At 32.8% G+C, this 27,531-nt stretch overlaps 9 protein-coding genes across 14 annotated transcripts; 5 read left to right on the top strand and 4 right to left on the bottom strand.

Annotated features, from left to right (window-relative positions):
* The first annotated feature begins 1,557 nt into the window (after nucleotides 1–1,557).
* LOC144472754 (putative ATP-dependent RNA helicase TDRD12) lies at nucleotides 1,558–5,942 on the top strand. Its single transcript, XM_078186088.1, has 18 exons — nucleotides 1,558–1,661; nucleotides 1,732–1,919; nucleotides 2,033–2,301; nucleotides 2,375–2,574; nucleotides 2,642–2,777; nucleotides 2,850–3,000; nucleotides 3,062–3,226; nucleotides 3,333–3,485; nucleotides 3,555–3,707; nucleotides 3,780–4,020; nucleotides 4,088–4,234; nucleotides 4,307–4,488; nucleotides 4,560–4,685; nucleotides 4,763–4,911; nucleotides 4,984–5,154; nucleotides 5,225–5,387; nucleotides 5,467–5,646; nucleotides 5,710–5,942. The coding sequence occupies exons 1-18, from the start codon at nucleotides 1,637–1,639 to the stop codon at nucleotides 5,926–5,928; spliced, it is 3,018 nt and encodes a 1,005-aa protein (XP_078042214.1). The 5' UTR covers nucleotides 1,558–1,636; the 3' UTR covers nucleotides 5,929–5,942.
* Nucleotides 5,943–6,198: 256 nt separating this feature from the next.
* On the bottom strand, nucleotides 6,199–10,722 carry LOC144472755 (uncharacterized). Of its 2 annotated transcripts, none has more exons than XM_078186090.1 (13): nucleotides 10,353–10,722; nucleotides 9,601–9,871; nucleotides 9,399–9,520; nucleotides 9,194–9,315; nucleotides 8,981–9,123; nucleotides 8,752–8,893; nucleotides 8,264–8,681; nucleotides 7,860–8,197; nucleotides 7,451–7,797; nucleotides 7,084–7,386; nucleotides 6,830–7,002; nucleotides 6,497–6,769; nucleotides 6,199–6,384 (listed from the first exon to the last, which is right to left on the bottom strand). In XM_078186090.1, the coding sequence occupies exons 1-13, from the start codon at nucleotides 10,488–10,490 to the stop codon at nucleotides 6,199–6,201; spliced, it is 2,976 nt and encodes a 991-aa protein (XP_078042216.1). In that variant the 5' UTR covers nucleotides 10,491–10,722. The 2 variants fall into 2 exon arrangements, with proteins under 2 accessions (XP_078042216.1, XP_078042215.1); XM_078186089.1 differs by having other exon boundaries at nucleotides 8,752–8,920; nucleotides 10,353–10,721.
* Nucleotides 10,723–10,845: 123 nt separating this feature from the next.
* Ntmt (N-terminal methyltransferase) lies at nucleotides 10,846–12,476 on the top strand. Its single transcript, XM_078186571.1, has 4 exons — nucleotides 10,846–11,261; nucleotides 11,332–11,518; nucleotides 11,583–11,691; nucleotides 11,752–12,476. Exons 1-4 carry the CDS (start codon nucleotides 11,094–11,096, stop codon nucleotides 11,972–11,974), a joined length of 687 nt encoding a protein of 228 aa, XP_078042697.1. The 5' UTR covers nucleotides 10,846–11,093; the 3' UTR covers nucleotides 11,975–12,476.
* LOC144473031 (heparin sulfate O-sulfotransferase) lies at nucleotides 12,063–13,912 on the bottom strand. 4 transcript variants are annotated; one of them, XM_078186568.1, is made up of 8 exons: nucleotides 13,772–13,906; nucleotides 13,458–13,671; nucleotides 13,130–13,359; nucleotides 12,970–13,055; nucleotides 12,757–12,895; nucleotides 12,589–12,686; nucleotides 12,361–12,518; nucleotides 12,063–12,293 (listed from the first exon to the last, which is right to left on the bottom strand). In XM_078186568.1, the coding sequence occupies exons 2-8, from the start codon at nucleotides 13,588–13,590 to the stop codon at nucleotides 12,082–12,084; spliced, it is 1,056 nt and encodes a 351-aa protein (XP_078042694.1). In that variant the 5' UTR covers nucleotides 13,591–13,671; nucleotides 13,772–13,906; the 3' UTR covers nucleotides 12,063–12,081. The 4 variants fall into 4 exon arrangements, with proteins under 4 accessions (XP_078042694.1, XP_078042696.1, XP_078042693.1 ...); XM_078186570.1 differs by lacking the exon at nucleotides 13,458–13,671 and having other exon boundaries at nucleotides 13,847–13,912; XM_078186567.1 differs by having other exon boundaries at nucleotides 13,458–13,906.
* Nucleotides 13,913–14,462: 550 nt separating this feature from the next.
* Nucleotides 14,463–15,299, bottom strand: Ap-2sigma (adaptor protein complex 2, sigma subunit). Of its 2 annotated transcripts, none has more exons than XM_078185591.1 (4): nucleotides 15,180–15,299; nucleotides 14,878–15,027; nucleotides 14,645–14,818; nucleotides 14,463–14,578 (listed from the first exon to the last, which is right to left on the bottom strand). In XM_078185591.1, the coding sequence occupies exons 1-4, from the start codon at nucleotides 15,180–15,182 to the stop codon at nucleotides 14,477–14,479; spliced, it is 429 nt and encodes a 142-aa protein (XP_078041717.1). In that variant the 5' UTR covers nucleotides 15,183–15,299; the 3' UTR covers nucleotides 14,463–14,476. The 2 variants fall into 2 exon arrangements, with proteins under 2 accessions (XP_078041717.1, XP_078041718.1); XM_078185592.1 differs by having other exon boundaries at nucleotides 14,878–15,001; nucleotides 15,180–15,280.
* Nucleotides 15,300–15,639: 340 nt separating this feature from the next.
* Nucleotides 15,640–22,622, top strand: LOC144473111 (cilia- and flagella-associated protein 44). Its single transcript, XM_078186707.1, has 24 exons — nucleotides 15,640–15,835; nucleotides 15,901–16,063; nucleotides 16,133–16,272; nucleotides 16,357–16,651; nucleotides 16,729–16,873; nucleotides 16,956–17,158; nucleotides 17,220–17,462; nucleotides 17,528–17,848; nucleotides 17,917–18,190; nucleotides 18,269–18,509; nucleotides 18,578–18,848; nucleotides 18,919–19,079; nucleotides 19,153–19,365; nucleotides 19,442–19,552; nucleotides 19,610–19,790; nucleotides 19,849–20,034; nucleotides 20,093–20,290; nucleotides 20,367–20,903; nucleotides 20,961–21,132; nucleotides 21,213–21,508; nucleotides 21,592–21,788; nucleotides 21,847–22,064; nucleotides 22,144–22,286; nucleotides 22,363–22,622. Exons 1-24 carry the CDS (start codon nucleotides 15,645–15,647, stop codon nucleotides 22,528–22,530), a joined length of 5,268 nt encoding a protein of 1,755 aa, XP_078042833.1. The 5' UTR covers nucleotides 15,640–15,644; the 3' UTR covers nucleotides 22,531–22,622.
* A 195-nt stretch (nucleotides 22,623–22,817) lies between these two features.
* On the top strand, nucleotides 22,818–24,443 carry Tbp (TATA binding protein). The gene is made up of 5 exons (XM_078186505.1): nucleotides 22,818–23,451; nucleotides 23,525–23,655; nucleotides 23,722–23,965; nucleotides 24,042–24,240; nucleotides 24,303–24,443. The coding sequence occupies exons 1-5, from the start codon at nucleotides 23,167–23,169 to the stop codon at nucleotides 24,377–24,379; spliced, it is 936 nt and encodes a 311-aa protein (XP_078042631.1). The 5' UTR covers nucleotides 22,818–23,166; the 3' UTR covers nucleotides 24,380–24,443.
* Nucleotides 24,444–24,904: 461 nt separating this feature from the next.
* On the bottom strand, nucleotides 24,905–26,075 carry LOC144472997 (exosome complex component MTR3). Its single transcript, XM_078186507.1, has 4 exons — nucleotides 25,850–26,075; nucleotides 25,504–25,757; nucleotides 25,269–25,415; nucleotides 24,905–25,203 (listed from the first exon to the last, which is right to left on the bottom strand). Exons 1-4 carry the CDS (start codon nucleotides 25,995–25,997, stop codon nucleotides 24,931–24,933), a joined length of 822 nt encoding a protein of 273 aa, XP_078042633.1. The 5' UTR covers nucleotides 25,998–26,075; the 3' UTR covers nucleotides 24,905–24,930.
* A 352-nt stretch (nucleotides 26,076–26,427) lies between these two features.
* Nd-18 (NADH:ubiquinone oxidoreductase subunit 18) lies at nucleotides 26,428–27,496 on the top strand. Its single transcript, XM_078188126.1, has 3 exons — nucleotides 26,428–26,632; nucleotides 26,773–27,105; nucleotides 27,168–27,496. The coding sequence occupies exons 1-3, from the start codon at nucleotides 26,577–26,579 to the stop codon at nucleotides 27,343–27,345; spliced, it is 567 nt and encodes a 188-aa protein (XP_078044252.1). The 5' UTR covers nucleotides 26,428–26,576; the 3' UTR covers nucleotides 27,346–27,496.
* Nucleotides 27,497–27,531: the final 35 nt, after the last annotated feature.

The raw sequence follows: 27,531 nt of genomic DNA, 5'->3' as shown, positions 1-27,531 counted from the left end.
TTCAGGAGACAACTGGACACTTCGTGAACCTGGAATGCATATATAGAGCAAGGAGCATCCCAAAGTCAATGATTTCTAAGAAGTTATCTTATCTGCGGAGAGATTAGGGTTGCGGGAAGACACATTCTCGGTCGAGATTAAAGCAAGGTTGTTCCGGCTCCTTGTGTTATTTATTTTTTTTTTATGAAATAAATAACTTACGTCAGTCAAATGACGGGTCTCACAGTTTTTAATTTTTATATTGTCAAAGATTGAATCTCTTTGTTCGAGCATGAATTGCAATAAAAATGCCGGATGGTTTAAATTTTAATAGTTTTTCCATCCTTATAACGCAAGTTGGATATTTTTAGGTATAGCTCCGTAGGTTTAGCGTTGCTGCGTGATCAAATAAAATCTCCGAAAAATAAATACTCTACATCGATCAGCTGTGAATCTATCGTATTTGTTGTTACGATCATGCATTGTCTGCCGGTAACGTTGCGAAATGTTTCTTCGAAATTTGAACCGAGCTCTTGTGAAGCACACTTGTTGTTCTCCACGATTTTACGGTATACTCTAAATCACTTGGCTTTACTTGCTTACATATTTCCGTACTTTCGGAGAAACAACGACGGGCATCGTGTACTTTGTTTTTTTAATATTGTACGAATCTGGGTGAATCATGTGCAATCAGATAAAAGACGGAATATTAATTTCTAAACCGTGCTTGGTTTCTACATCTTTCCGTGAGACGTTATTAAAATATTATGAATGAATTGTATTTAATGTGAGCTGTTCGTTTCTTTTGATTTTTCACTATTTTTTCAAGTATTTGATATTTGTTGAAACATAATTGAAACGTTTGAATAATGTCAAATAATGTCTCTTAAATCTGTACATAGGTATGAAATAAAAGTGATTGATTCAAATATAATCAGGAATAACGAATCCATCAAGAATTTCTCTTGTATTACTAGATAATTATTTTTGCATTTATTAATTGTTTAATTAGTAATAATAATTGTTGCGAACGGAACTTTTTGCGACGAAATTTGGAAGCTTTTTTCGAGGTCTGTACAGCGCCAATTCGTGCAGTGGCTCAAACGCTCAAACTGTTTGTCAAAATCAACTGTCGGTAATTTGGCTAATAGTTTCAGCGTTTTGCTACTATAATAACGAAAAACATTAATTATGGAAAAATTAGGATAATAACAAATCAGATCGCGGGGATGAAACTGTCCAAGGGAATGTAATGTAATATGCATAAGTATTTTGTAATGATTTATGAAAGCAGTAACACTTTAGAAGTAACCAAATCCCCACGAGCTTATAACGTGGGCGAATTTCTCCTTGTTAGTGTAATAATGAAGATAATGAAGATTCTTATGGAATAATACACTTTTATTTCTTTCTTTTGAAAATCAAATTCAAATACATGTACATACTAGAGAGATGTTCAAAAAAGTGTTAGGGGAACAATAAAGACAAAACTTTAATAACAGGAAAAGACCTATGGAAATACGCCCTCACTCTAGTTCCTAAAATTCCGCCTTTACTTTTGTCAGCTGTTGTAGTAAACAGTCTATACCATAAGATACATGTTGTTTTACCTTACCCATTTTTTAACTTTTTTTTTTTTAACAAAATAAGTAAAACGATGACTGATAGTGTCGGAAGCGATGGTCTAATTTTTGTATTTAACATTTTTCAGAACATGTGCAATAATAATACCATGTATTTTCTTGCTTACAGATGTCATTTTACCATACACTGCAATCACCGTTACGGCAACAAACATTGTTACACCGTATATGATAAGAATTTTCGAAAGAAACGATTACGAGAAAAAATTAAACGCAATTAACAAGAAGTTAATGACATTAGAAAAAAGAAGATTGTTTAAAGTTAACACAGAAGATACCGAACCAAATATTGGAGATGTAAGATTCATAATTAAAAACAGCAGTACAGATTTCTGTATCACAGATTATTATTATTATTTTCTGTTAATTTAGAAAGGTTTAATATTTCCTTAATTTCTTACTTTTCATAGACAGTTATAACACACGACAAACTCGATAAGAATGGTAATCTTCCTGCTTGGTTGTGCCGTGGGATTATTAATAAAATTATAAATACCAGGAGCACAGAGTATCATGTTTTCTTACCTGATTATGGAATTACAGTTAAATTACAGAAATATGATTTCTACATGTATTCAGTTAATTTGATTGAAGAAGGATATTTAACATACACTGTCGGCTTATACAATGTTTTGCCTACTACTTTACAAACTGACTCACAAGGAGATACTTCTCTTTTGTAAGTTTAATTAAAATTGTATAATTATGATTTTATTTTCTAAATATTAGTAATGCTTTTTGTGTGCCTAAAGGATTTTGAAAGAATGGGACAAATTAGCAATCGAGTACACAAAGAAGTTACTAGCTGCATCCAATACAATTTACTACGATCATATAGCATTGGATATAGATGGTAGGAAGTATGGTGAATTTTACCTCAATATCAGGGGCACTATAATAAAATTAAGTGAAGCTTTGTATCTCAATAATGCTGCCACTTATTTATCAAAAGGTATATGCCTTTATTCCCTACATTAATGAATTACAGTCACTAAAATAATTAATTAATTTTTCTATAGATACAATAAAATTTCTACAAAACCCTTTAACCCACGAAAAATTAAAAGAAGAAATAGTTAATGATGAAGTTGTATTCTATATAAACGTTTCAAAGGAGCACATGGAACAGAATAAAGATAATGAAGAGAAGAAAAGGTATTCTAGTATAAAAAAAAGTCAGTATTTTAATTTATTTTTGAATTGTTAGTATTTAATAATTTGTAACAGTTATGTAGAAAGGCTAAGGAAGTTTAAAGCGAAGAATCAGCTACGTGAAAATATAAAAAGGGAAAAGGAGAAAGTACTAATTTATGGAGAAATCAAATATGAACCTTTATGTAGCATTGCTGATCTGAGATTTCCTGCTGAAATACATAAGGTATAATTTTATAATAATGGCACGATTCAATTGTTTAAAAATAATATAAATTATGTTCAAGGCTTGGAAATCGTTAGTTAGATCTTCCTGGCCGAGAAAGATTCAATCTTACATTTTACCTGCAATCAAAAACGGTTTAGATGTGATAGCAATTGGACCAGCACAATCTGGAAAAACTTTTGCTTGTGGACTTGCCGTTTGTGGACTGTTGGCTTCAAAACCAAGTGTAATAATGTTATATCAACATGTTTAAGTACACATAGTTATATTGAAAAATGTATCTATATAATTTGTTTGAACATACTTATTAAATAATTTATAATTTGATACAGCTTCCCCAGGGTGTGTCTCCAGTTGCATTAGTACTATGCTCATCATCCTCTAATGCATTGGATGTTCACTGTTTGTGCACAGAGTTTTTCCAAAACTACAAAACCATAAGATCTGTAGCTGCGTTTAATGGAAAATCAGATAGATCCTTAGCAGTATGCAAAGTTCTAAAGTTCTAATAATGAACAAAGTAATCAGTTAATAATAATCCTTTATTTTTTCAGGCAGAAATGTACAATGGATGTCAGGTTTTGGTGACTACGCCAAGATTTTTGGCTGGCTTCATAGATCGAAACAAAAAATTATTAAACTTCCAAAATTTACAATATTTCATCCTGGAGGACATTGATGTAATTCTGGATAAATACTTTGATTCTGTAAATATTTATTATTCTTTTACAGCAGTAATTCTGTTTGTTCATAGTAATATAAAATTCACATTTCTTTAGATAAGTAAGTTGTTCAAAAAGCACAAAATCATTTACAATAGAGAACTAAGAGATATGAATACAACATTGCAAATCATAGCAACTGCTAAACATTGGACGCCTAAATTAAAAAAATTCGCGTTCGTTTTAATGGATTCTCCATATATATGCATAACATCTTTTATAGAAGCCATAGTTTTCAAGTCTGTGCTTCCGAAAATGTATATAGTCAATACAAAAAGTAAAAATAGTAAAATCTTAGGTAAATTTTTTTTTAAATGTTTCAAATAATTCTGCTTCATGTGGATAATAGAGGATGTGTCTTTCAGATCTGGTTAACACTGCATCTTGCAATTTAAGAACCGTAATAGTTTGTATAGATAGTGACGAAGCCGCAGCACTACAGGAATTTTTGAAATTGAGCAATAAAACCGTTCTTTTAGCACACGAAGATATGAATTTTGTTTCTTTACAAGGTACATAAATGTTTTGATTATGTTATGATGTAGATCCATATAGCATATTTTATCTAAAAAAATTTAATACAGGAATCAAGCAATGTTGGGACGCTTCCATAAGTGGTTCATATCCAATTTTAATATGTACAGACGAAGTTTTGTCAGATCTAAACGTGACGAATGCAGACTGGTTGATACATTATTCTATCGCCCTACGTTTCATGACCAGATTTAACTTCCGGTTTTCAACACTTTATAACAGTTTACAAGAAGTATGCTGCTTTTTAATGGACAGTTAAGTATCGTTATACTATATCCCATTATTTCGTCGAATCTCTTCCAGAAACAGCCGGGATGCAATGTGACCATCATAGTCGATGAAAACAACGATGCACAGTTTTTGAGTATAATAAAATTAATGCAACGCATGAATGTTGTAATTCCTCAGTGTATGATAGAAAACATCGAGGTACGCATAAATAGCAATGGAAATATTTAATTTGCCATTTACGGGTTATTTTAATTAGTATTTTGGACACTTTTCAGCTCATTCGTGCGAGTTTAGAACAAAAAAAGGAAAACTATGCTTTATGTAATAACATAAAGTTGTGGGGATTTTGTTACAATGAGCATTCTTGCATGTTGAGACACACAATTGTTCCAAAAATGGATTTACCAACAATTAATATTGGAATGTAAGTTAAAATGAAAAGTTTTCGACTCAGTTTCGACTATTTTCTATCAATATTTTGTTTCTTTTGCAATAGAAACGACAGAGTGAAGTTTAGATTAATCAGCATACACAACGTCGCCCAGATGTCTGTTAGGATTATATCGTACATTAAATTTGGCACGTCGGAGGTAGTAGAAGTGTCAAACGTGGATTACGTGACAATTACTGCAGAAGTTCAAAAGTATTATTCGTCGATAGACAACAGGTTTGTATATCAGTTCCAAAAATTAATTTTATATCTTTTTATTATTACTATCTACTACGATTATTTTTAGAAGAAGATGCGAATCAGTGAACCTGTCTGACATATGCGGTCTAGAGGAACCAGTAGATAGTTATAAAAGAGTACAAATTTTGAAAATTGAGGGAGAAGAGAAGACTGACCAGTATGCTGACGTAAACTGCATTGACAATGGAGTTATCTTAGAAAAAGTGAAGGTATATCACATATAGAAAATATCACATATAGTAATACATTCAATCAAAAACAGTATAATGAACTTATAACTTGCGACAGTTATATAAATTGCTACACATGCCAGAAGATTTACGGAAATACCCACCGCAAGTGACCGAAGTAATTATAACTGGCATAGCTCCACACGACGATGAATATGTCTGGAATAAGCACGCAACTGATGCTGTGCTCCAGTGGTTCAAAAACAATGTTGACGAAAGATCTTATATTACAGGAACGGTAAATTATATTTTTAAAGTATACATATAGTTCTTCTAAATAAATATAACATTTTGTTTTTAGGTAATTCTGCATTTAAAAAACATAATGTGGGTGAACACTTTGGAAGTTGGAACGGAATTAGTTGACTTTGAAGACGTAATTGGTTCATCCCTAAAAGCGGAATTATTAAAGGACGATTACGTTGTTGAGAATCATGCGCACTTGTTGAAAATATCTGAACTTTGCAAAAGGGCTGGTTTACCGGCAATTAACGACATTTCCATAAATAATCAAGCCTAAATGCACCCTATCAGACAGTTGTACAGTATTATCTCCAGCCAAAAATTACGGCAATTGTTAAAAAACTTAGCTAAAATAAAAAAAAATGTTTTGAAGGCATATGAATTATTGGAAACTTAATCATTTTAAACGAATTAGTTGATTTATTAATTGCTATTTATATTCTACATGCCTTAAAAACAGAAACGTTTTCTTTTACAATTGATTAATCGTATCTGTATGAACGATAATACTTACGAAAAAAGAAATTATATGGTTTTATGCTTTCGTTTATACAATAGTCAGGTATTCAGAGGCTAACTGTATCGGGTCCACGTGATAGGAAGTGACTAAACGAACTTTTTGGCCGTCTTGTGTGGTGAATTCGATTGCTTGCTCGTTTCCAGTGATCCCTGATTGCTCCGATTCTTCCATTTGATTGATTGTTGCGACTGCGTTCGCGTCTGTACTTTCGTCCTATTAATTATATTAATTTAAATATATTTTAATATCCATCTTATTATTAAAAGATACATCGTCATGTTCAAACAAGTCTACAGAATTGAACTTAAACTTTCAATAATATTACCTCTAACGCTTTCACGATTGCTTCCGCATCCGTTTGTACGTTCGAAATATTCTTTATTTTAACTTCCTCCGCGTTCGTAATGTCAACATTCTTCATATCAGAACCTTGATTAACATGAACACTCAGTGGTGCTGTTAAGTCATCTGAGATCACTCCAGGATGAACTCTAATCTCTTGGCTGTTGCTAAGTTGATTAACAAATTGGCTCTGGGATAGAAGTTGTCGGGCATCTTGTATCGAGAGGGGAATTGGATTGCCTTCTTCGTCTGTGATCTGCAAATACACTATATGTAATATTCCGATTTAATGAAATACTTATCGTTATAATCTTACTTGCAATTGAAGATCAGATTCTGAAAGTTCCACATTCATTCGTTCACTTGAATTGCTACCACCATTATTGTGAGCAGGGTTCGACAACATTTCGGTACTTTCTACGTTTATGTTAGGTAACGACTGACTAGCGTTTACCTTTTCCTCTTTGTTCCTTATCATGCCGGCATCAACTAAATTACGAGTAAAATACAGTTGCTATATGTATTAATTTAAAAAAAAAGGTTTCCTTAAATCTTAATGAATGATTCTACCGAAATGTAAAGTCCTAGACTGATTAGGATCATCAGGGTCCTGATACGACACGTAAATGATTTGCTGGATGCCATCACCTGATGCATCATCTGTCGTGATAACTTGAGCCATTTGGTCATTCAGCGATTGTTCATCTGACTCCTGAGAACTAGGCAGAATTTGCCAGACTTCTCCAATTGGTGAGCCTTCGACCTCGCCAATAGTTGAAATTTTACTCTCTCTGTGTACCTTTTTATGTTTCGTGAGATTTGAACAGTCAGCGAAAGCTTTCCCACATACGTTGCAGGAATACGGTTTTTCTCCTGCCAAGTCGATTTCCGATTAATAATGACGCATCATAAAATCGGAATTTAACGCAAAACATACCAGTATGAAGACGAAGATGCTTCTTTAAAGCCCACTGTTCTGTGAACCCACGATTACAGTGAGCGCATTGGAAAGGACGTTCCCCTTTGTGTCTGCGCACATGGCATTTCCAAGTGTCTTTGTGCAAGAAACATTTTGCGCAGAATTCGCACTTCCAAGGCCGCTCCCCAGTGTGTCGCTTGACGTGAAGTTTAAACTGCGAAGAAGTTGTGAATTTTCTTCCGCAGTAATCGCAACAGTACGGTTTCTCGCCTGTGTGTATTCGCATATGCTCTTGCAGGTTTCCATTCTGCGAGAAACTTTTGTGGCACACCTCGCAAGTGTACGGCTTATGACCCGTGTGCCACCTAAATACAAAATTATTTATTTATTTGTATATTATATTATTATTATATATTAAAGACTCTACCTGTAGTGCAACGTGAGACTAGTTTTATGAGCGAACTGTTGTCCACAAATTTCACAAAAGTACTTCTTCTCGCCAGTGTGTGTTGACTGATGGTTGATCAAGTTCGCTTTCGTCTTAAAGCTGGCATTACAAGATTTGCAAATGTATGGACGATCGTCCGAATGCACCAACTGGTGACGTTGCAGTAGTTGCTTGTGCTTGAAACTTTTGCCACACTTGTTGCAAACAAATCGACGGCCATTATTGTGCTCTGCCTCTTTATGGTAGACTACCGAGCTAGGATGATTCAGAACCTTTCCGCAAATGTCGCACGGGTACTCTTTTTCCAATTTATTTCTCTGAGAAACAGCAACTAGTTATCGCGTGCCAGTATAAAAAGAGTATTTAAATGTCGTGTTACTTACTTCGTGTATTAACATGTGGGCCTTTAAAGCAGATTGTTGTGCGAAATTCTTATTACAAACTGTACAAACCAACAATTTCTCGCATTGATGGTCTAATTTTGTGTGCGAGTCGAAATCTTGCATGGATTCGAACGATCTATCGCACTGTTCACATGAGAAAAGCTTTTGAGCATGGTCAGATGTATCTGATAATTTACTTATATTTGGTTCTTCTGGGGAAGGAGATTCAAGAGTATTCTCGACCCCATGAATCTCTTCGGGTGAAGGAGATTTTAATTTTGCCTCTTGAATATTTTGCTCGATATTCTGACTACAACCATCGTGGTGATTCGCTTTCTGGTGCAGACTTAGGTTTTCTTTACTTGTGAATAACTTCTTACAGTCTGAACACTCGTACTTTATACCTTTATGGAAGCTCCTATTCGTAAAAAGTATTTTAGTCATTTAAATCAAGTACTCAAATAATATCTACAAAAGTAATGACTCACTTATGTATAATGTATCTGCTCCGTTGTAAAAAGCCTCGACCGCAAAGCTGACACGTGAATTTGTTTTTTCTACGACGAACTTTAGGTCGACCCCGTCCTCTTCCCCGATTCACTATAATTAACTCCCCTAAATCCTTCCCCTCTTTGGATTCCAAATGACCAATTATCTCTGCATTAGGCGAAAGTTTATTGAATAAATATCTGAATTAAGTGTGCCATCGTTTCTTACCTTCTTGACTATCAGGAACAGACATATTCAGTTGCTCTTCGGAGTCCTCAAAATTATCCGGCTCTTCGTCGTCCTCTTCGTCGATTACTCCCTCTTCCTTGTATATTCTCTCTAATTCTTTGCCCTGAACTGCTTCCATGTATCTAAGCCATTTTATACTCTGTTATAAAAATGGCAGCAGTTACACTGGTTTATCTGGTTTCTGACAAATACCTTTTCGGGACTTTACGCTTCCTACGACGCCTCCCGTCACCGTCGATCTCATCTACCTCCTCTTCTTGTTTATCCTCCTCTTCCTGGCTTCCACCTTCTGCCACGTCCCCTTTTGCTAAATCCTAAATTTAAACTCAAAAACTGCTCGCAATTCATAACAAGAGTGTTTCTTAAAATAGCTGTACATCAACAATATTATACAAACCATGGATATGCTTTCTATATGAGTTTTCGGCGGTCGTCCTCTCTTCCTTTTTGGTTTACTCAATCCCTCCATTTGCAAACTCATTTCATGTTCTGCAGCATACATAGAACCATCTGGCATTACTACAACAAATGGGAATAAAAAAGTAGTTCATAATCTCTTCCACAGTTAAATCAATTAAAATATTATCTGAATATAATACTTTTTATTATAATTTGTTGCTCGAACTGATCCTTCTCATTATATTGTGAAATGCTGTCTAATTCCAACGTATCTGTAACTACTTCTGGAGTATCTTTTCCAGCACGAAATCGTTCCCGTTCAGCTTTGCGCTGTTGTTCTACCTGATGCTTCCACATCTCACGGATTTTCCTTTGACCATCGACCAGTAACTCGAAGAACTGAATCGTTGCCTCCAGTTGTATGTTACAACCAGGGCATATGGTGCGTGGTAATTTGCCATCATCTTGGATCTTAAATATGAAAATAGTTGTAAGTATAACTGAGGAACATTATCTTTTAGCATCATAACCTTAAAATAGAATACTGAAGTTTTATAACTACGCACTTGTGTGCCTACAAGCTCACGAATTTCAGTTTAAATTCCAAAAATTTGTGTACTTCTGTGCAAGTTGTTTTTTAATCAGAACATCGACACAGAAACTCACAACAACGCTAATAAAGATGTTAAAATGATGATGAATAACATAAGCGCTTTAATAATTCATTGATACAAATGAATCGTTCATTATCGCGTAAAACACACTGTTTCCGAGTAAATTCTTTACGGAAACACTGATGAATTTGTTCATAGAGCAACAAATTTTCGTACAACAAACAAATGTATGAAGTTACGCGAAAGTATTAAAAGGAAACATTGAACATTTGATTCGTGTAGTATTTATACAAAAAGCAGGAAGTCAAGTTAAAGACTGATATTTTGAAGACTTATACCTTGAGCGGCAAATACCGATTCACCATGGAACTCAAATCCGGATCGTCGTTGTCTCCTATGTAAAGCAATTCTCCATTCCCATTGTCTTCCGCACACAATCTACAAATTGTTGAATCATAAAGACTCACTTCTGCCATGACTCCAGATGAAGTGGTCGCTAACGACTAACATCGATTTTATCCTAACCAAACTGACGAATGAGTGCGTACATTTATGCCATAGTATAGATTTTCATTATAGCCAAATTGTTTCACTTCAGTATTCTCCGCTTGAATACTGAAATCAGGAACAGCTTTTTCGTTCGTAATTATTGTTCATAGATGCTATTATTTATACATTTTTGTTTAAGATAGGCTCTAGAGGTAATAATCGATTCACCATCGATATCTCGACATAATAGAACATTTAAATATATCGATCGATATTTTAGTATCGAGTTTTTGAAAAATGTCGATAGTGGAAAGCGATTATCGATAAAATGTCGATGATCGATACCAGTATATTTACAATTATGTTTATATTGAAATTTGATATGTGATATAAAGATAATAAAGAAGGGCTTTATTACGAAATTTTCACTCGAATAAAAATTTCATACTGAAATAAATATATTAACAAAAAGAGAATGAAGTTTGTATAGTAATTGTTCTGCTAGTAAAACACATGGCACATTTTCAGTATATTTCATATTATTACCTAGTTAGTAAATTCTTAACTTAATAATAACTATAATAACATTAATGATGGAAAGGGAAGAGAATGGAAATGAAGAAAGTGAATTTTATACTGCGGCTGCCAAATATTGGGAGCATATTCCACCAACTGTAGATGGTATGCTTGGAGGTTTTGGATTCATCTCTCAAACAGATATTAAGGGATCTACAGTGTTTTTGAAGGCTCTATTCGAGGTACGATAGTCTAAACATTGCATAATTATAAGTAGCTCAACAACATAGTAATTGTTTTGTTTAATTTCAGTCAAAGTATGCACCATCAAAAACATATGCATTGGATTGTGGTGCAGGCATAGGAAGGATAACTAAGAATTTATTGTTAAATCATTTCAAATATGTCGATTTAGTGGAACAAAATTCAAAATTTTTAGAGGCTGCTAAAACATATTTGAAAAACCATTCTATGAGAATTGGCAGCTACTACCCCATTGGTAATTTTTAATTGGTGCTGTTAACTATTTAAAAGACATTTAGTTAATTCAATAACATTTGAAGGGCTCCAAAACTTTTGCTTCACCAGCAAGAAATACGATGTCATTTGGTGTCAATGGGTTCTAGGTCATCTGAAAGATGATCATTTAATACAATTCTTTAAAAACTGCTCGTAAGTACTTCATGCTCATTATTCAAATAACCAAGTAACTACTAAATATAATTTTTTTAGGATGGGTTTAAAGTCCAATGGTATAATAGTAGTCAAGGAGAATGTAACCAGCACCAAGCATTTGGAAGTTGATTATAAAGATTCCTCTGTAACACGTCCTCTATCGCAATTATATCATATATTTCAGAAATCGAATTTAGTTTGTGTGAAAGAGGAACAGCAACACAAATTTCCACGTGGATTGTATCCTGTTTATATGTTTGCTTTGAAACCAAATCAATAAACAATTTCATTGTTTGTTTTAAAAAAAAAATTTTTCTTTATTTTAGATAGTTTTATATTTTCATATAAAGAGATGATAGAAAACTCTATTGATTTAAGAAACTAAATTTATTTTGGTCGTATTTTTTCGTACATAAATCGTTGATTCGCATCTTGCGGAGAGGCATTTATCAAACGTTTTTTCACGGCATGGAAATGCGTCAGAGCGAAATTGTACAATTCATTCTCCATTTTCCAGACAACAGATTTTTGTATCTTATCTACTGTTTCAGGCCGTGGATTGATTTTCTGTGTAGTCTGACGCAAATGTGATTTGTTATCTGTAATATTATAAATTGTAAACATTTTACGCAGCAAGCGAGATTTATTGAATAATTTTTTTCTTACTGTGTAAAAAAGAATTGTAGGCTCCTTTGAAAAAACGTGGAAGCACGATCTGTAAAATTTCAATAAATTCCGTTAATTCCTCTGTGACTCCCACAAGGAGATAATGTTTCTGTAAATTTCTTTTTGCTTCTTCCAGTGCCCAACTATTTCCGATTTCCCTGTGAAATAGTATTTATTTAAATATTAGTGGAAAATTATTAGTTACTTTACTATGTTGTTAAATCTTACCAACATGCAGGGTCATGACCACATAAAAAAGGTATTTGTAACCACATGTTGTTTGGATCACAATCTGGTTGACCAGCATCTATACAATCATCGAATGTCTAGAAATAGAACAAAAATATTGCTATTTTTTGTATGTACCTAGTATAATCATAAATGATGCGCACTAACCTTTGTATCTCCGTGTTTTTTCCTAATTAAATGTGGTCTAAAATTGTCTCCATATCTTAAAAAATAATAATAAGAAACAAACCTATCTAAAGGTTTCCTCAGAAGATTTATATACAAAGGCATTTGCTTCACACCAAACCTTAAAATACAATACTGAATTTAAGACAATAAGAAAATATACATCACAAACAACAAATATCTTTCTTTACTCACTTTTCAAAATTTAAAAATGCCACGTGTCCATGATAAAATGCTGGCTTTTTTGCAGTCCATTCACTTATATTATTCGCAAATTGAATCTGTAATTTCAAGTACATACTTTTAATGATTCTGTGCAGAATTAAATAAATAAGATAAAAAAATATAACATTACCTGATTGGGAAGAGTGAGAGTGTGCATATTGTTGGTAATATTAATGTGTAAAACATGATATTTGTTTTGTTTGCACAGATCGTAGACCAAACCTACGAAACTTGTTGATGCTGTTTTTGGTACCCTGTTGTAGATGATGACAACATCATCAAACGACAGTGATTTGTAAGATCGTTGGCTGCTGTCAACTCCAGTTTGAATACTGTTTTGATCTTGCGTGATGGCATTGTCTGGAAGTACGATACGATACCTATGTTATTCCATCACCTTTAACAGAATGAAATATTAAAAGGACAATGCTCTTTACGTTAGAAATTCGTAAAATTACATTCTCTATAATCACGCGTACGCAATAATTTGTAGTGATCCTCCAGCAAATTTAATTTCAACTTTAAGTAAATAATAGTGATTGTGAATATCACCACTAGAATCCATTGTAACAGGAAACTTCTATGTATCATTATTTCTTTATTCAAATAGGTTAATCTATCCGCATTATGTGTACCATGAGAGAAGGAACACTTCACAGATTGTTAACAACGCTAGAGTAATAAAAAATCAATATGAAATAATAAATAGCGATAATAATTTATATAAACACTGTCAACGTGATTCGAATATCTCTGATGGGCAGACACGTACTGAGGCATCTGTCATTGTTTATCGATAATACAAGAACAACTAATTTGAAGTTTATATCGATTGTTAATTATTTACACATAAAATCGAAATTTTTCACCCATCAAAATTATGCACTTCAATAAAGCCTGCGTTGTTATGTACCATATCGCAAATTTCGATAACTCGAATCATCGATTATCTCGACTACATAATTCAAATGTAATTCAACTATCGATTAAGAAATAAGAAAAAATTTCATATGTGAGACATTTAAAAATATTAATCGATCACGAATTATCATAAAAAATAATATACAATTGATTTATCAAGGGTACTTTAACAAACTAGAGCATATGTACATGTAATAATATTATGTTGATTGACGTTTAAGAATCGATCCTTTCAAAAATATCGATAGTGGGGCGTGTTGTAATATCGCAAAACTTGAATCATCGATGAATCGATTGTCGCACTTCGATTAATTGAGATCAAATAATCGATTGATAGATGTGAATAATTTGATATGTCAGTATCTTAAAAATACTGCCAATCGATTTCGAAATTTTAATAACAGATACTGAAAAATTGTTTCTACTTAATTATATAATTAAATAATCATATTCGACGATACGAATGCGAATTCACTAGATATTTAGTCATAATATAGTTTATTTTTTATATTTTTATGATGTGTTCAATTAATGCAACAAAGTAAATGGAATAACTTTATTCTAACGAGTTTAACATCAAAAGCTGCTTCAGTACTTTCGTTTGACTCGTCTCCCTTATCTCCCCTGCTAAAAACATTTCATCTACAACTGTGTATACCTGTAACAAAAATGTTCAGTATGAAGATTATTTGTATTTGTTATAAGATTAAAATGCAAACCGTACCTTATAGAAATTGAAAACCAGATCCAATTCACATACATTGTGGAAGTACTCATTTAATACTTCAACAAAATTATGTATCGCTTCTAAGTAGCATAAATTATTGTCATTCACATCAACGCAAATGCAAAAATATAAACCTGCATATCTTCTATATACAATCTTGAAGTTACGAAACTGAAATGTAAAAAGTTTAGTATCTTACAATATCTTGTAAGCTAATATAAGAATATTACCTCAACAAAGTTGGTGTGTTTGGCATCTCGAACAGTCACTACAGCATGGACATCTTCTATCAATTTTTGTTTCTCGTCGTCGTCAAAGTTCATGTACCATTTAGCTAATCTGGTTTTCCCAGCTCTGTTTTGAATAAGAATGAAGCGAATCTGTGATCAAATTTGGGGTTGTTTTAAAATTTTTGCGACAGCTTTCCGCTAATGGAACTGACAAGTTGTGTCGTGGGGATATAACTTACGGTAATGGAAATGAACAGTGAAAGGAAGCATATTTGATATCAATGTCTCACTAAATTACTCACCATGATTAAATTACTTAGTTACAATTGAGATTCGTATTCACTTGACAGTCGCTTAACAACACGGATACATGAGATTGAATGCCATTTGTTGCCACCCCTGGATTGTCAAGACAATGTTAGTCACATTCTATCTCATATCAAAATTTGTCCTCCGTAGTGTCGCGATTTCGATGTAATCTTTAACGCGCGCCCCTCTATCGTCACGATTTTTCGAATATCTCTATGCAAAGATCGTCCAAACCAATGAGGATTGAGAAAAAATTATCGTCACTGCTTTTTAAGAAGTCTTTCTGTTTTCCGAGCGGCGGGAAATTATGGAAGGAAAATTGTATTTTGCAGAAATTTAACAACCAATTGATATATAAACATTGTTAATTGAATAAAACTCTTTAAAAAACGCTTGTCTTTGACGTTTCGTACATTTCACAATACGTTGATGTTTTGATATTGATTCACAAAAACAACATGGCTGATGGTGGTAAAGATGAATTGAAAAGCTATACAGGAGAAAGTATTGATGATGAAACTAGTTCTAAACATGCAAAGGACGACGAAATTTCTAATGAAATCATTGATCGGGAGTTCATCGAGGCATATTCATCTCTTGCCAGAAAACCTGAACATGGGACAATACCACAAGATTTTCTGGAACTTTTGTATCCTCAATTAAAAAATAAATCCATGATTTATATTAGATGTATAATTTCTTAACATTGAATAGCTATTCTTATGCGTACGATTGTAAAAAGTACTTCAATTTGTGTGTGGTTGATAAAGATACTGTAGCTTTTACATCTGGAAATTTAATTCACTTTTTCAACGTAGTAAAAAATACAATGACATTCAGAAGGAGTACTTTGGGTGGTGGTATTGGCCACATAGCTGTAAGTATATACTTTTTAAAATAAGTATTTATGAACTCGTATGTTTACTAATCTTATAATGACTTATAGAAAAATCCAAAGAAAGAACATTTTGCTGTAGCAGAAAATGGCATAAATCCAGTAATAATTATATACAATTGGCCATCTATGAAAACTGTAACTATTTTGGAAGGAGGGACAACAAAACGTTATTTCCATTTAGCTTACAGGTAGACTATAGCTCACAGGTAGTGCTATAAATATGTAAAAAATTATATATTTTATTTAACTATAATTAAATATTCTAATTACAGTCCTGATGGTTTATTAATGGTTTCCCAAGGTGGTGAACCTGACTATTATATCTCTCTCTGGAATTGGAAAGAGTTAACAATTGTTTTGCAATGTAAATCACATGTACAGGATGTGTACAATGTAACTTTCTCTAAATATGTTCCTGGGCAATTGACATCAAGTGGAACAGGACACATTAAAGTTTGGAAAGTAGCCCGAACATTCACTGGATTAAAATTGAAAGGGCAAACTGGTAAATTTGGAAATACAGAAATTTCTGATGTCATAGCAATTCTTCCAATGCCCAATGAAACAGTGAGAGATCATAATTAGTACTACATATGTATTAAAATAATATAGTATGTTAAGATATGTGATTTTGCAAATTTTAGATAATTTCTGGTTGTGAATGGGGCAATATATTATTATGGGATGAAAATTTGATTAAACTTGAAGCTTCTAGAAAAAATGCAGAGCCAGCACACATGAACTATATTACTCAATTCGAATTCATTGGTGGAGAACTTATATCAGTTGGTAATGTTTAGAAATTTATCTAAATTTAATTAGCAAATTAGTTACAAAGTAAATTTTAATTGTCTGCATTCACCTTTTACAGGATTGGATGGATGGATAAGATTTTGGTTCTATGATACTATTGATCATGCAGATCTCCCTCAAGGAGAACAGTTTCTTGAAATGCAACCAATATATGAATTCCATATTACAGAAGAAGAGGCACATTTTCAAAAAGATGCAATGCTCATGAGTATCCAGAAGCAAGAACCAAATGAACCAGAGAAAACAATGTGGTATGCTCAGGTAAAGATATTGCATGACAAAAGTTTTTATTAGGTCTGTTAACAGAAATTATACTTTGTAGGATGCAAATGGTGGATTATGGCTGCTTGATCTTTCTACAAGTAAAAAAGACCAAATACAAACAAAGATATTTAGATGTCATGCTGGTCCTATAGTTGACATGGCTGTAGCAGACTGGGGACCATTCATTGCCACTATTGATGAAAGTGGCCAATTACATGTTTACAACAACATTGAAAAGAAATTAATAGTTGGTCACAGATTTCGTGATAGTGGTAGTCAAGTAGTTTGGCTTCCATGCAAGGTAAATATTATTCTTCTCACATTCACAATAGTAAAACCATTTCTTAACAGCTATAAAACGTTTAGGTCGAATCAACAGGCTCTACAATCGTGTGCGCTTTTCGAAGTGGTGTTATTAGAATGATAACAATAGCAATAAAGACAGCAGTAGTCGAGAGCAATATAAAAGGAAATTATACAAGACTAATTCAATGTGTAAAAGCACATTCAATGCCAATAACTTTAATGTATTACAATGTTTCGTGCAATTTGCTGGTAACAGGCAGCGAAGATGCTACTGTTTTTGTATTTAATGTGCAATCCACTGATACATATCCACAAATTACACCTATTGGCTATGTAAAGGTTCCTTCACCTGCTACTTGCATGACGTGGAATGCACAAGAAGTAAATATACATACCCAATTAATTAATTTAAATATTGTAAATAATTTTATATCGTTTACTATGACCAGAAAGCAACTTTGTTAGTTGGGTGTCTCGAAGGAGATTTCATGGAAGTACAGTTACCCATCACACCTCAATCGTACACAACTACTTCTTATGAATTAGTTAAGTGCAAATCAGCAAAATTCAAATTTCAATCAGTAAAGTCTTTGATACAGAGAGAAAAGGTAAAAAGAGAGTTCGAAGAAGAGAAACAGAAGAAAATTACAGAAAAAAAGAGAGAACTGGAGCAGTTAATGAAAGAGAACCCCCATATGGTGATTGATGAAGAAACATATCTTTGTAATGATATATTTCTAATTTGATTGAAATCAAATTATTAATTTAATTTGTATTATTATGTCCAATCTTTTATTATAGCTGAATTTGATGATATGAAGATAACCTTGCCAGAAATCTACATTCCAGAAATTCCAAATAAAATTTTAGTAATAGAATATGGTATTAACAACAATGTTTGGCTGTTTGTGGGTGGTTTCGATGCAGGATATGTTTACGAATACCCTCGTCCACTGTCTGGGAAAATTAAGGACACCAAACCAATTAAAAGCAGAATAATTAAAAGCGCGGAAGACGTAGAGATACACAATTGTTTATTCTAGTACGACAATGTAAAAATACTCTAAAAAGGAATATTTACTCCAAATTAATATTGCTTTTCTTTTCAAGCAATAACAAGAAATACTTGTTTTTGGGAACACAATATGGAGAAGTTTACATATGCAGGATGAATAGGGAAGACCCATTAGACTTTTCAGACTACTGGATTCTTCCCATACATGATTATTATAATGGACATATGTCCATGATGTTATTAAGCTACGACAAGAAAATGCTGCTGACAAGTGGTTATGATGGAAACATATTTGCTTTTACAATTAACTCTGACGTCGATGATGAAAGCATAGAAATACCCATCGCGGAGGACCCTCTACCTCTAGTAAATGATCGGTACCTTTTATTAATACCTTTACATTGACTATATGTTTTAATCGTGTTTATGAATACAGTCCCAAAATATTGAAGACATAGAAGATGATTATCCAAGCTTAGAAGAGATAATTACACAACTGGAGCAGAATCGAATAATTTCGACTGCAGAAAAGAAGAAAGAAGAGGTTTTACAGATTATACGCGGTTTAGTAGAAGAATATGTCCAAATTATGAACAGGTTTGTTTGATTTTGCTTTTAATAACAATTATGTGAAATTATTATTTTATAATGTATCACTTCACCAAATTAGAAATAGAAAACTTTTGCCGTCTCAACAAATAACGCGTTTCGAGTTGGACCCTAGAATTACAGAGGATTTAGAGCAATACTTGAAAGAACAAATCTCTCTAACACAGAGAAAACTAGAATTTCAATTTGAAAAAAGTAAATTGGAATTGGAGAAATTAACGGACCATTTTGTTACACCTATTACACGTTTACCTTTTGCAGTACGCAGTATATTGTGAGCATTATTATAGTTATTTATCTTTCATACAATGCATTACTCTTACTAAAATATACATATAATTCTAAATTAGGAACGAAGATAAAGAAGTACATTCCCTCAGGGAATTAAAACTGAATATTGATACTACATTAAAGCAAATAGAAACAGTGAAACAATTCGAAGAGCATCGTCACATAGACAAGTATAATTTTTAAAACTAAGTCTTGTAATTATTACTTACTTTATTATTTAACTATAGAACGCAAGAGCAAGAAATCGAAGACGTTAGAGAGGATACAGATGACGAGGAAATACAATACTTGGAGGGTCTTTTAGCTGAAGATTACAGTGATTTGACCTCTGGATTAGGAATTCAGATAAATCAGATGCTTTCGAAATACAAAGAGAAAAAAGCTAGCCTGATTCGAAGACAGAAAGAAGTAAATTAATTACAAAACAAACAATATCACAATAAAAACAATACATCATTTTTTTCAGTGGAAGAAATTACATTCAAGAAAGCCAAACTTAGCCAAAAGTCGTATGGAGGATGCAGTCTTCATTGAAAAAACAAAAAAAGAGATTGGTGAATATAATCTAAAGACAAGCACAGGTTTTAATATTAAAATGAAAAAACAGACAACTGCATTGAAGTATAAGCAGCTTCTAGATTGCAGACGTAAGGTATAAAGCAAAGAATTCGTAAAGTAGAATTAACATTTAAGTAAATTATTCTTTACAGCTTCATTACTTGCGAGAAGAATTCAATGAAAAGTTGAATGAAATCAGATTAAAGAAACAAAAACTACAATCAGAAGTCCTTGCATTAATACAGACGCTGAGAAAAATCCACGCAGAAATTCCTAGCAAAAGTGTAAAACCTATGCCGCATGTGCCGATATTAAATGTTGATATTGAATTTCCTGAACTGAAGCTCAATGTTAGTTAATGCTATCACTCTTTAGGATCGTACTAGACTATGAATAATTTATCTGCTTTCAATATCATTTTTACAGCTTGAGAAGTACGTGTCAATGACAGAACAAGTGCAACAAATGAAACGACAGAGGCAGTCTCAAAGCATAGATTTACCAGTGGATAAGTACGACTTGGAGTATGAAGTATTGCTTTGCGATGAGAGAACAACCACAACAGATGAGATCGAAAGTTTTTCCACTGTTTTGTCATCATCAAAGATGAAAATCAAAGGTCAGGTGTCCACACAAATTGATTTAATACGGAATTTGAATACAAGCGATGCTGTTCCGACGTTATGGGAAAAAGAAATGAAGCGCACAAGAATGTGGCGTAAGCTATACGAACAGGATTGTATTTTGCGACATATCGACGAGAGTTATAAAGAGATGGAACACGAATTGGAGGCGTTGGAAGAACATAGGCTCGATGTTATATACCAGAGTACTTATATGAACCTACATTTATTGACACTTTACGAGGAGTTTATCATTCTTAGGGAGTGTGAAGCAACAGAATTTATTCTCGAAGATAAAGTTAATTTGAAGTCTAATGAGCGAGCTACACTAATATCAAAGGTATTATCGCTATAAAGCTAAATATATGGATTTATTGATATAATACTGCTTGAATAGATGCAGAATACAAACAGCAAAATCTCGATTAGGGAAGAGGAGATTCGAAAATTGCAAGTAAAGATTAAGGATCTTACTGCTGAATTTTCGAAAGCTATTGTTGGAAACAAGTTCCATGACTTTCTTCAGAAAATATTTAAGAAAAAGTACACAGCTGCGAGGGAAAGAGACGGTGCCGATTTCTTTTCTCAATTATTCCATTTTTAAAGAAGTAGTTATCTCGCGTCAAAATTACTTGATTTGAAATTTCAGATTCTGAGGACACTACACAATCGTCAGATACCAGCAGCGATGAAACTGATAGTACAATAGATTCTGATGCCGGCCATGTTTTATTCGATGAAAATATTTGTCCATTGGGTTGTGATAAACAATTGTACGATATGGCATTTACTATGAGGACACAGCGATACGAACATGAATTACAAATTAAAGAGGAGCAGAGAGAGATTGAATTGCTATACAAAGAATTAGACCTGGAAACAAAAAGCTTGAAAATAGTTGAGAATAATTTAAAGAGCAATCAAGAGAATCTGGAAGCTTTTATAGTATTATAAATAATTTGATATACATGTCTCTGTGAAATAACTAGAATGATGCCTATTAATAATGTTCTTTTAATATTGATTAGGTGGAAAAACAAAAGAAACTAAATGACGTTGATGTCACAATTGTATTAAACATGCACCAAATGCAAAACATATCGGATTCTGGAATTGTCACAGAGATTCAGGATTGTGTAGTTTTTAATAAGAAGGAATTATCTAGTCTATATGCTAGAGTAGGAGAACTACAAAAGCAAACTTTGGATTTAATAGATAAAAGAAAGTAAGTTAAAATTGTTTGTGAAATAATTAACAAAAAAATAATTATTTATTATTTATAGGAAAAATGTGACACATCTTAAAAGGATAAAATTGGACTTGAAATACATGGAAACACAAAATAAGAGTTTAGAATTAGAAATTAAAGAAAAAATGATTCAAAAATTTGGTCGGAAAGTATCTCTGCTAAATTTGTATGAGACTATTTTACAGAGAATGATTTATGAAACCAAAACAGATATGCGGAAAATTATGAAAACTTTTTCTGAAGATTTAAAAAGTAACTTGAAGCTATCAAAATTGTATATAACTAATTTATTAAAAATAGATTAATTAATATTTCACTTCTACTTTTATAGACGTAAAAAGAGAATGCAGTGAAGGTCTCATTATTTTAGCGAATTTAATTCGAAACAATACTGAAAAAATAAGTCTGTTAACGATATTAGAAAAAGAAAAAACTAAGTTAAAGAAGATGTTAGAACAAGTTCCAGTTTCAGAAGCAAGTATTTTGTTACTGTGGTATTGTTAATTATTATGATGATTGAGTAAGGTTCGACGATACTTTTTCATTTTAGGAGGAAATGGTAAAAGTGGAATTCCAACATCAGGCAGATATATCTGTACTTGAAAGCGTTCTTCACAGTCAGTTACAACAGAAACATTTGCTTCAGTATGATGTAGAAAACCTTCGAAATGGACCAAAGAAATCTCTTTCGTCTTGTTTGAAGGAAAATTTATTCTGAAAACTATTTATTTTAAATTAACATTTACAAATTTAAGAATTTTGTTCTAGTTTAACTGTAATTTCTGTACGAGCTCTTGTAAACACTTAAATGCAATATATTTTTATTTGGAATATTTTAAAAATATTAAATGCACTTAAATCAACTAGAGTTCTGAATCTATGTTCATTTTGAATCAACCTGCAAACGACAAACGGTCGTTACCGAAACGACCACGAGTTTCGATTCTCACAAAGTATAGTATTTTATGCCTATGTATTACAGCACAGTCGCCTCACTACAATTTGAAAATTTATGGCTGTTTTCAAAGCAAACTTGTAAACAAACAAGCGGAAAGTGATGGCGAAAAAGTAGAAACAAAAGCTGTTACACATTTGCAGCTTCTCAAATTTAACCTATCATAAATAGCATAACACTTACATTTTCAGTAATTATAAGAAAAGTTTTGTTAACGTATAAATTCTAACCTATAATGTAATAGAGTGTTATTTTTTGAAACATGGGTACTACTGAGAGTATAAAACTCTTCTTCAAGTCCACAAATATTGAAAAATTCTTCGATTAACAAATTAATCTAGAGATCATTCGAGTCAAGGACATTTTTGTATCAAGTGTTGTATAGAGGCAGCGAAGAAAATGGATCAAATGCTACCAAGTCCAGGGTTTAGCATACCCAGCATTGGCACTCCGTTACATCAGCCAGAGGAGGATCAACAGATTCTGCCTAATGCCTTGCAACAGCAGCAACAGCAACAACCTCAGCAGCAGCAACAACAATATCAGTTACAACAATTACATACTATGAGTCCAAATATGCAGAGTGGTATGTTAATGATCGGAACACCTCAAAAAACAATGCATGCGTATGCAACTGCACCAACTTTTGCGACGCCACAGAGTCTTATGCAGCCACAAACACCGGTAACATTAAATATATTACTCAATTCGTTTACTATCATCATGTTATTTTAAACAAGAATTGTTATGTTTCCAGCAAAACATGATGTCTCCTTTAGTACAAAATAACAATCATATTGCACCTTCATCAATAGGACCATCCACGCCAGGTCCTATGACACCAATGACCCCAGCCTCTGCAGACCCAGGAATATTACCACAACTACAGTTAGTAAAAATTTAAGTTATGACAAATACATTATGATAGATGTCATGTTTCATGCTTAATTACAGGAACATTGTTTCTACTGTTAATTTAAACTGCAAGTTAGATTTGAAAAAAATAGCTCTCCATGCAAGAAATGCAGAATATAATCCAAAGAGATTTGCAGCAGTTATTATGAGGATAAGGGAGCCAAGAACTACTGCCTTGATATTCAGTAGTGGGAAAATGGTTTGTACAGGTGCAAAAAGTGAAGAAGACTCGCGACTAGCTGCAAGAAAGTATGCAAGGATTATACAGAAGCTTGGATTTCCCGTTAGTAAATATTTGATTATTATTTTTTATTGTTTCTGTGTGATGGCAAGTAATACGATTTTGTTTTTACATAAAGGCAAAGTTCCTAGATTTTAAAATACAAAATATGGTGGGCAGTTGTGATGTGAAGTTTCCAATCAGACTAGAAGGCTTGGTGCTCACTCACGGACAATTCTCCTCATATGAGCCAGAACTCTTCCCTGGATTAATATATCGAATGGTCAAACCTAGAATTGTACTACTCATTTTTGTCTCAGGAAAAGTAGTCCTAACTGGTGAGTATTTAGTATAAAATATCGTTCTGCCAATGTAATTTAACAAATCGATGTTCAAACAGGGGCGAAAGTTCGACAGGAGATTTACGAAGCATTTGATAACATCTATCCGATCCTGAAGAGTTTTAAGAAACAGTGATTTGATTTTATATGTTAATGTTATACCTTTCAAGGATAAAGTCTAATTTTTGTTTCTGAAATCAGCAAAGTACAGTTTAATTATCAGTTTCTTTAGTGTAAATTCCGAACAACATATTAAAGTATTTTTTAAACGAACTATATGAATTATCCAAATAACTTTTTTTTTATGAAAAGATACATTGAAGTGTCTTCTCGATATAGTGCAGTGCCTTGATCGAGGGATAGTCAACCTTTTTGAACTTGTTCGTAACTTATACATATTTATCTAACTTAAAGTTTATGTAAGTAGAATTAGTTCTTCCTTAGAGACAATGCCAAGTGTAATCTAACTTTTTTTTTACGTTGGTGGAAATTGTTATTACTTTATATACAAACAAAATTCTAGGCAGCTCGTCGATTTTGTAAAAATGTTCAACTGCATTTTGATACATTGTATATGTATTAGCTGTTGTAAGAAAACGTGGATTATATAAATATGAAAATTATACAATTTTCTATTGTAAAAATATATATTTAAATGCATTAAATATTATTTATTGTTTTAATTAGTTAGCTATGTAATTTCATGATAGTTTTAACTAAACACTGTTGCACCACAGGGCAGATATCTTTATTGATCTCTGTCAGAATGTCAGTTGTATGTATAACTGAATCCGTATCAATATTTCCAACTAGAAACACCTCTGAAATTTGACCATGTTGAGGAAGACTAGCAAGTGTTACTATCCCATGATTAAAATCATCCTCTTGATCTGGATGTGTATTACACAGTACTTCTTCCGTATCTGTGGGATCTACTAAGAACTTGTCGCCATAAATACCCTGCATTTTAATTTCATTAATTTATCAGAAAACAATATCTTATTTTTATATTCAATTCTACTTACCATGGTAGAAGCTGTAACTAAACCAAACATAGGAACACCTGCATTAGCTAAGGCAATGCTAGCTGCCATGATTGCTGCTGCCAACGAAGATCCAGCATTATCTAAGACCATTGCATACACATCTACTTGAAAATTAGGAAACTCGTTCTACAAAAATATTTATTATATGTGGAGAGCCATACAGAGCATACAATTATGGTAAACACTTATGACTGATAATTATGCTTGTATTTACCAAACAGACTGCTGGTTCCAATGCCTTTTGCATAATTAGGCTATAATGTTTTTCGTCTGCACTTTGTTGATGCATTCTACGCTTCTCACACGAAAATGAAGCAAACTTAAACTCACAATAGATCTCTCCTTGTACACAGTAGCCACTCTTATTTGGTACTTCTCTGGGATCAAATACTGAACAGACAACTTTTGTGTTTCCCATTTCTATGTACGCAGAACCTTTGGCTTGACTTATAATACCAGTTTTCAAAACTGTAAATATGACAAAGAATTTAAGATGATAACTAGATTCACAATTTAAGTTTGTTAATATATCAGAAAATTGGTATTATATAAAACCTTACAAATTTTCCTTAGTTCATTGTCAGTGCGTTTATCTTTTCTTTCAATGAGATTATGCTTCATTTTGATATTTCTATCACCGATATCAGAATAAATGTGATACGGAAACGACGCCTCTGGGCCGTTAATACGTTTTTGATCGACAGGCATTATTAATTAAAAAGTAATTATTCTTTGATTAATATCTTCTTAAATATTGTTTATTATTAACCTTACAAGCAACGCTACCAAAACAAAACCACGTGATTTTGATACGGGTCTACTGTCACGAACTATATATGTACTCTTTACAGACCTCCATAAAAATTACGTTTCAGAAAAATTAAGTTACATGATGAACAAAACTACTATTAAACAAATATAAAACATATTACTTTATGTATGATCAGAAAACAATTGTCTTCCCATACTTTTCAATGAAAATTTGATTTCCTTATGGTTTGAAAAATATATCGAAATGTCACTAGACTTTTTAAATTGAATTCACGCCAATTCTTGCGTGCATGCGCACAGAAATAGTGTTACCTGAACATGGTTCTATGATTTTGTTATACATACATCCACACTGAACTTTCTAAATTTACAAAATGATTAACGCATGCGCAAATACGTTTTTATGTGTGTAATTTTATCTAAGAAAATGTGTTAACCTGGTCAAATTGATGCAAGGAAATTAAAGTGGGAACTGTGATCGTATTATTTGTATGTAATTAACCTTTATTGTACAAAATGGCACTTCGTTCGCTATCGATTCTGCGTACAAATGGTGATTGGAAATTTTGTGCGTAAGTGACGTCTCCTAAATTTGTTTTATGAAATTAGTTTTCAAGCCTATAAGCCTACAATTTTGTAATTTTACATTGTTAACCAAGTCTTTCAACTATAATGAATACTATGGAAATGACAAGTTTGATTTCATTTGTAGGATCCCAGTAAGATATCTTGCTGACTCTACTAAAACAGGCAAAGAAGTTGTTATCAAGCACGTAACAGTCTCCAAAAGTTTGAAAGAACTGGTCATGAAAGATGAGGAGAAATTATATCAAGAAGCTAAGAAAGGTCTGATCAGTGTACCAGCAATTGAGGATGTTGGACTTACCACTGGCATCCCAGAAGAACACATAAAGAGTCGTAGAGTTCGTATTTACTCTCCTGCAAAGAATGCTATGCAGTCAGGGACAAATAACACTCATGTATGGGAAATTGACTTTGATACCCGCGAGCGATGGGAGAATCCGCTCATAGGCTGGACTTCGACGTAGGTACAAATATTTATTTCTTCAGTTTGGTTGATTTATTAATCTTGCCTTTTCTAATTAGGGGAGACCCACAGTCTAATCTCAAAGTGCAATTCCGATCGGACAAAGAAGCAATTGCACATTGCGAGAAAATGGGGTGGGATTACTATGTTCAAAAAAAGAATGTCAATAATCCAAAGCCTCGCAGTTATGGCACCAATTTTGCATGGAACAAACGTACCAGAGTTTCAACTAAGTGAAGTATAAAGGATTTTTAGACATGAATTACTGTAGTTCTGTATATAATCAAGTACATTATCATGTATTATATGATAATATAACTATATACGTAATATGTATGCATAGTTCTTTTTTCGAGTGTAAAGCTCTGAATAAATTTTTATAAGTACATATGTTAGACAAGAGAGCTTGGAATATTTTATAGT

Source organism: Augochlora pura, chromosome 7 (genome assembly GCF_028453695.1).
Source record: "Augochlora pura isolate Apur16 chromosome 7, APUR_v2.2.1, whole genome shotgun sequence".
NCBI classification, from domain to species: Eukaryota; Metazoa; Arthropoda; class Insecta; order Hymenoptera; family Halictidae; genus Augochlora; species Augochlora pura.
This window is presented reverse-complemented; position numbering and strand designations above follow the sequence as displayed.

Coding starts and splice junctions, on each gene's coding strand:
- LOC144472754 (XM_078186088.1), top strand. CDS start 1,637: ATGACTGATAGTGTCGGAAGCGATG. Junction 1,662..1,731: donor TGATAGTGTCGGAAGCGATG/GTCTAATTTTTG, acceptor TCTTGCTTACAG/ATGTCATTTTACCATACACT. Junction 4,912..4,983: donor CCAACAATTAATATTGGAAT/GTAAGTTAAAAT, acceptor CTTTTGCAATAG/AAACGACAGAGTGAAGTTTA.
- LOC144472755 (XM_078186089.1), bottom strand. CDS start 10,490: ATGGCAGAAGTGAGTCTTTATGATTCAACAATTTGTAGATTGTGTGCG. Junction 9,124..9,193: donor AAGCGTAAAGTCCCGAAAAG/GTATTTGTCAGA, acceptor AAAATGGCTTAG/ATACATGGAAGCAGTTCAGG. Junction 8,921..8,980: donor TGTTCCTGATAGTCAAGAAG/GTAAGAAACGAT, acceptor CGCCTAATGCAG/AGATAATTGGTCATTTGGAA.
- Ntmt (XM_078186571.1), top strand. CDS start 11,094: ATGATGGAAAGGGAAGAGAATGGAAATGAAGAAAGTGAATTTTATACT. Junction 11,262..11,331: donor TTTTGAAGGCTCTATTCGAG/GTACGATAGTCT, acceptor GTTTAATTTCAG/TCAAAGTATGCACCATCAAA. Junction 11,692..11,751: donor CAATTCTTTAAAAACTGCTC/GTAAGTACTTCA, acceptor TAATTTTTTTAG/GATGGGTTTAAAGTCCAATG.
- LOC144473031 (XM_078186567.1), bottom strand. CDS start 13,590: ATGATACATAGAAGTTTCCTGTTACAATGGATTCTAGTGGTGATATTC. Junction 12,896..12,969: donor GCATTTTTAAATTTTGAAAA/GTGAGTAAAGAA, acceptor TTGTATTTTAAG/GTTTGGTGTGAAGCAAATGC. Junction 12,519..12,588: donor GGTCATGACCCTGCATGTTG/GTAAGATTTAAC, acceptor ACTATTTCACAG/GGAAATCGGAAATAGTTGGG.
- Ap-2sigma (XM_078185591.1), bottom strand. Junction 14,819..14,877: donor AACACACCAACTTTGTTGAG/GTAATATTCTTA, acceptor TTTACATTTCAG/TTTCGTAACTTCAAGATTGT. Junction 14,579..14,644: donor TGGTTTTCAATTTCTATAAG/GTACGGTTTGCA, acceptor TTTTTGTTACAG/GTATACACAGTTGTAGATGA.
- LOC144473111 (XM_078186707.1), top strand. CDS start 15,645: ATGGCTGATGGTGGTAAAGATGAATTGAAAAGCTATACAGGAGAAAGT. Junction 21,509..21,591: donor AGAATCTGGAAGCTTTTATA/GTATTATAAATA, acceptor AATATTGATTAG/GTGGAAAAACAAAAGAAACT. Junction 22,287..22,362: donor AACAAGTTCCAGTTTCAGAA/GCAAGTATTTTG, acceptor TTTTCATTTTAG/GAGGAAATGGTAAAAGTGGA.
- Tbp (XM_078186505.1), top strand. CDS start 23,167: ATGGATCAAATGCTACCAAGTCCAGGGTTTAGCATACCCAGCATTGGC. Junction 23,656..23,721: donor GGAATATTACCACAACTACA/GTTAGTAAAAAT, acceptor GCTTAATTACAG/GAACATTGTTTCTACTGTTA. Junction 23,966..24,041: donor TACAGAAGCTTGGATTTCCC/GTTAGTAAATAT, acceptor TTTTACATAAAG/GCAAAGTTCCTAGATTTTAA.
- LOC144472997 (XM_078186507.1), bottom strand. CDS start 25,997: ATGCCTGTCGATCAAAAACGTATTAACGGCCCAGAGGCGTCGTTTCCG. Junction 25,416..25,503: donor TGGAACCAGCAGTCTGTTTG/GTAAATACAAGC, acceptor ATATTTTTGTAG/AACGAGTTTCCTAATTTTCA. Junction 25,204..25,268: donor TAGTTACAGCTTCTACCATG/GTAAGTAGAATT, acceptor ATTAAAATGCAG/GGTATTTATGGCGACAAGTT.
- Nd-18 (XM_078188126.1), top strand. CDS start 26,577: ATGGCACTTCGTTCGCTATCGATTCTGCGTACAAATGGTGATTGGAAA. Junction 26,633..26,772: donor GGTGATTGGAAATTTTGTGC/GTAAGTGACGTC, acceptor TTTCATTTGTAG/GATCCCAGTAAGATATCTTG. Junction 27,106..27,167: donor CTCATAGGCTGGACTTCGAC/GTAGGTACAAAT, acceptor TTTTCTAATTAG/GGGAGACCCACAGTCTAATC.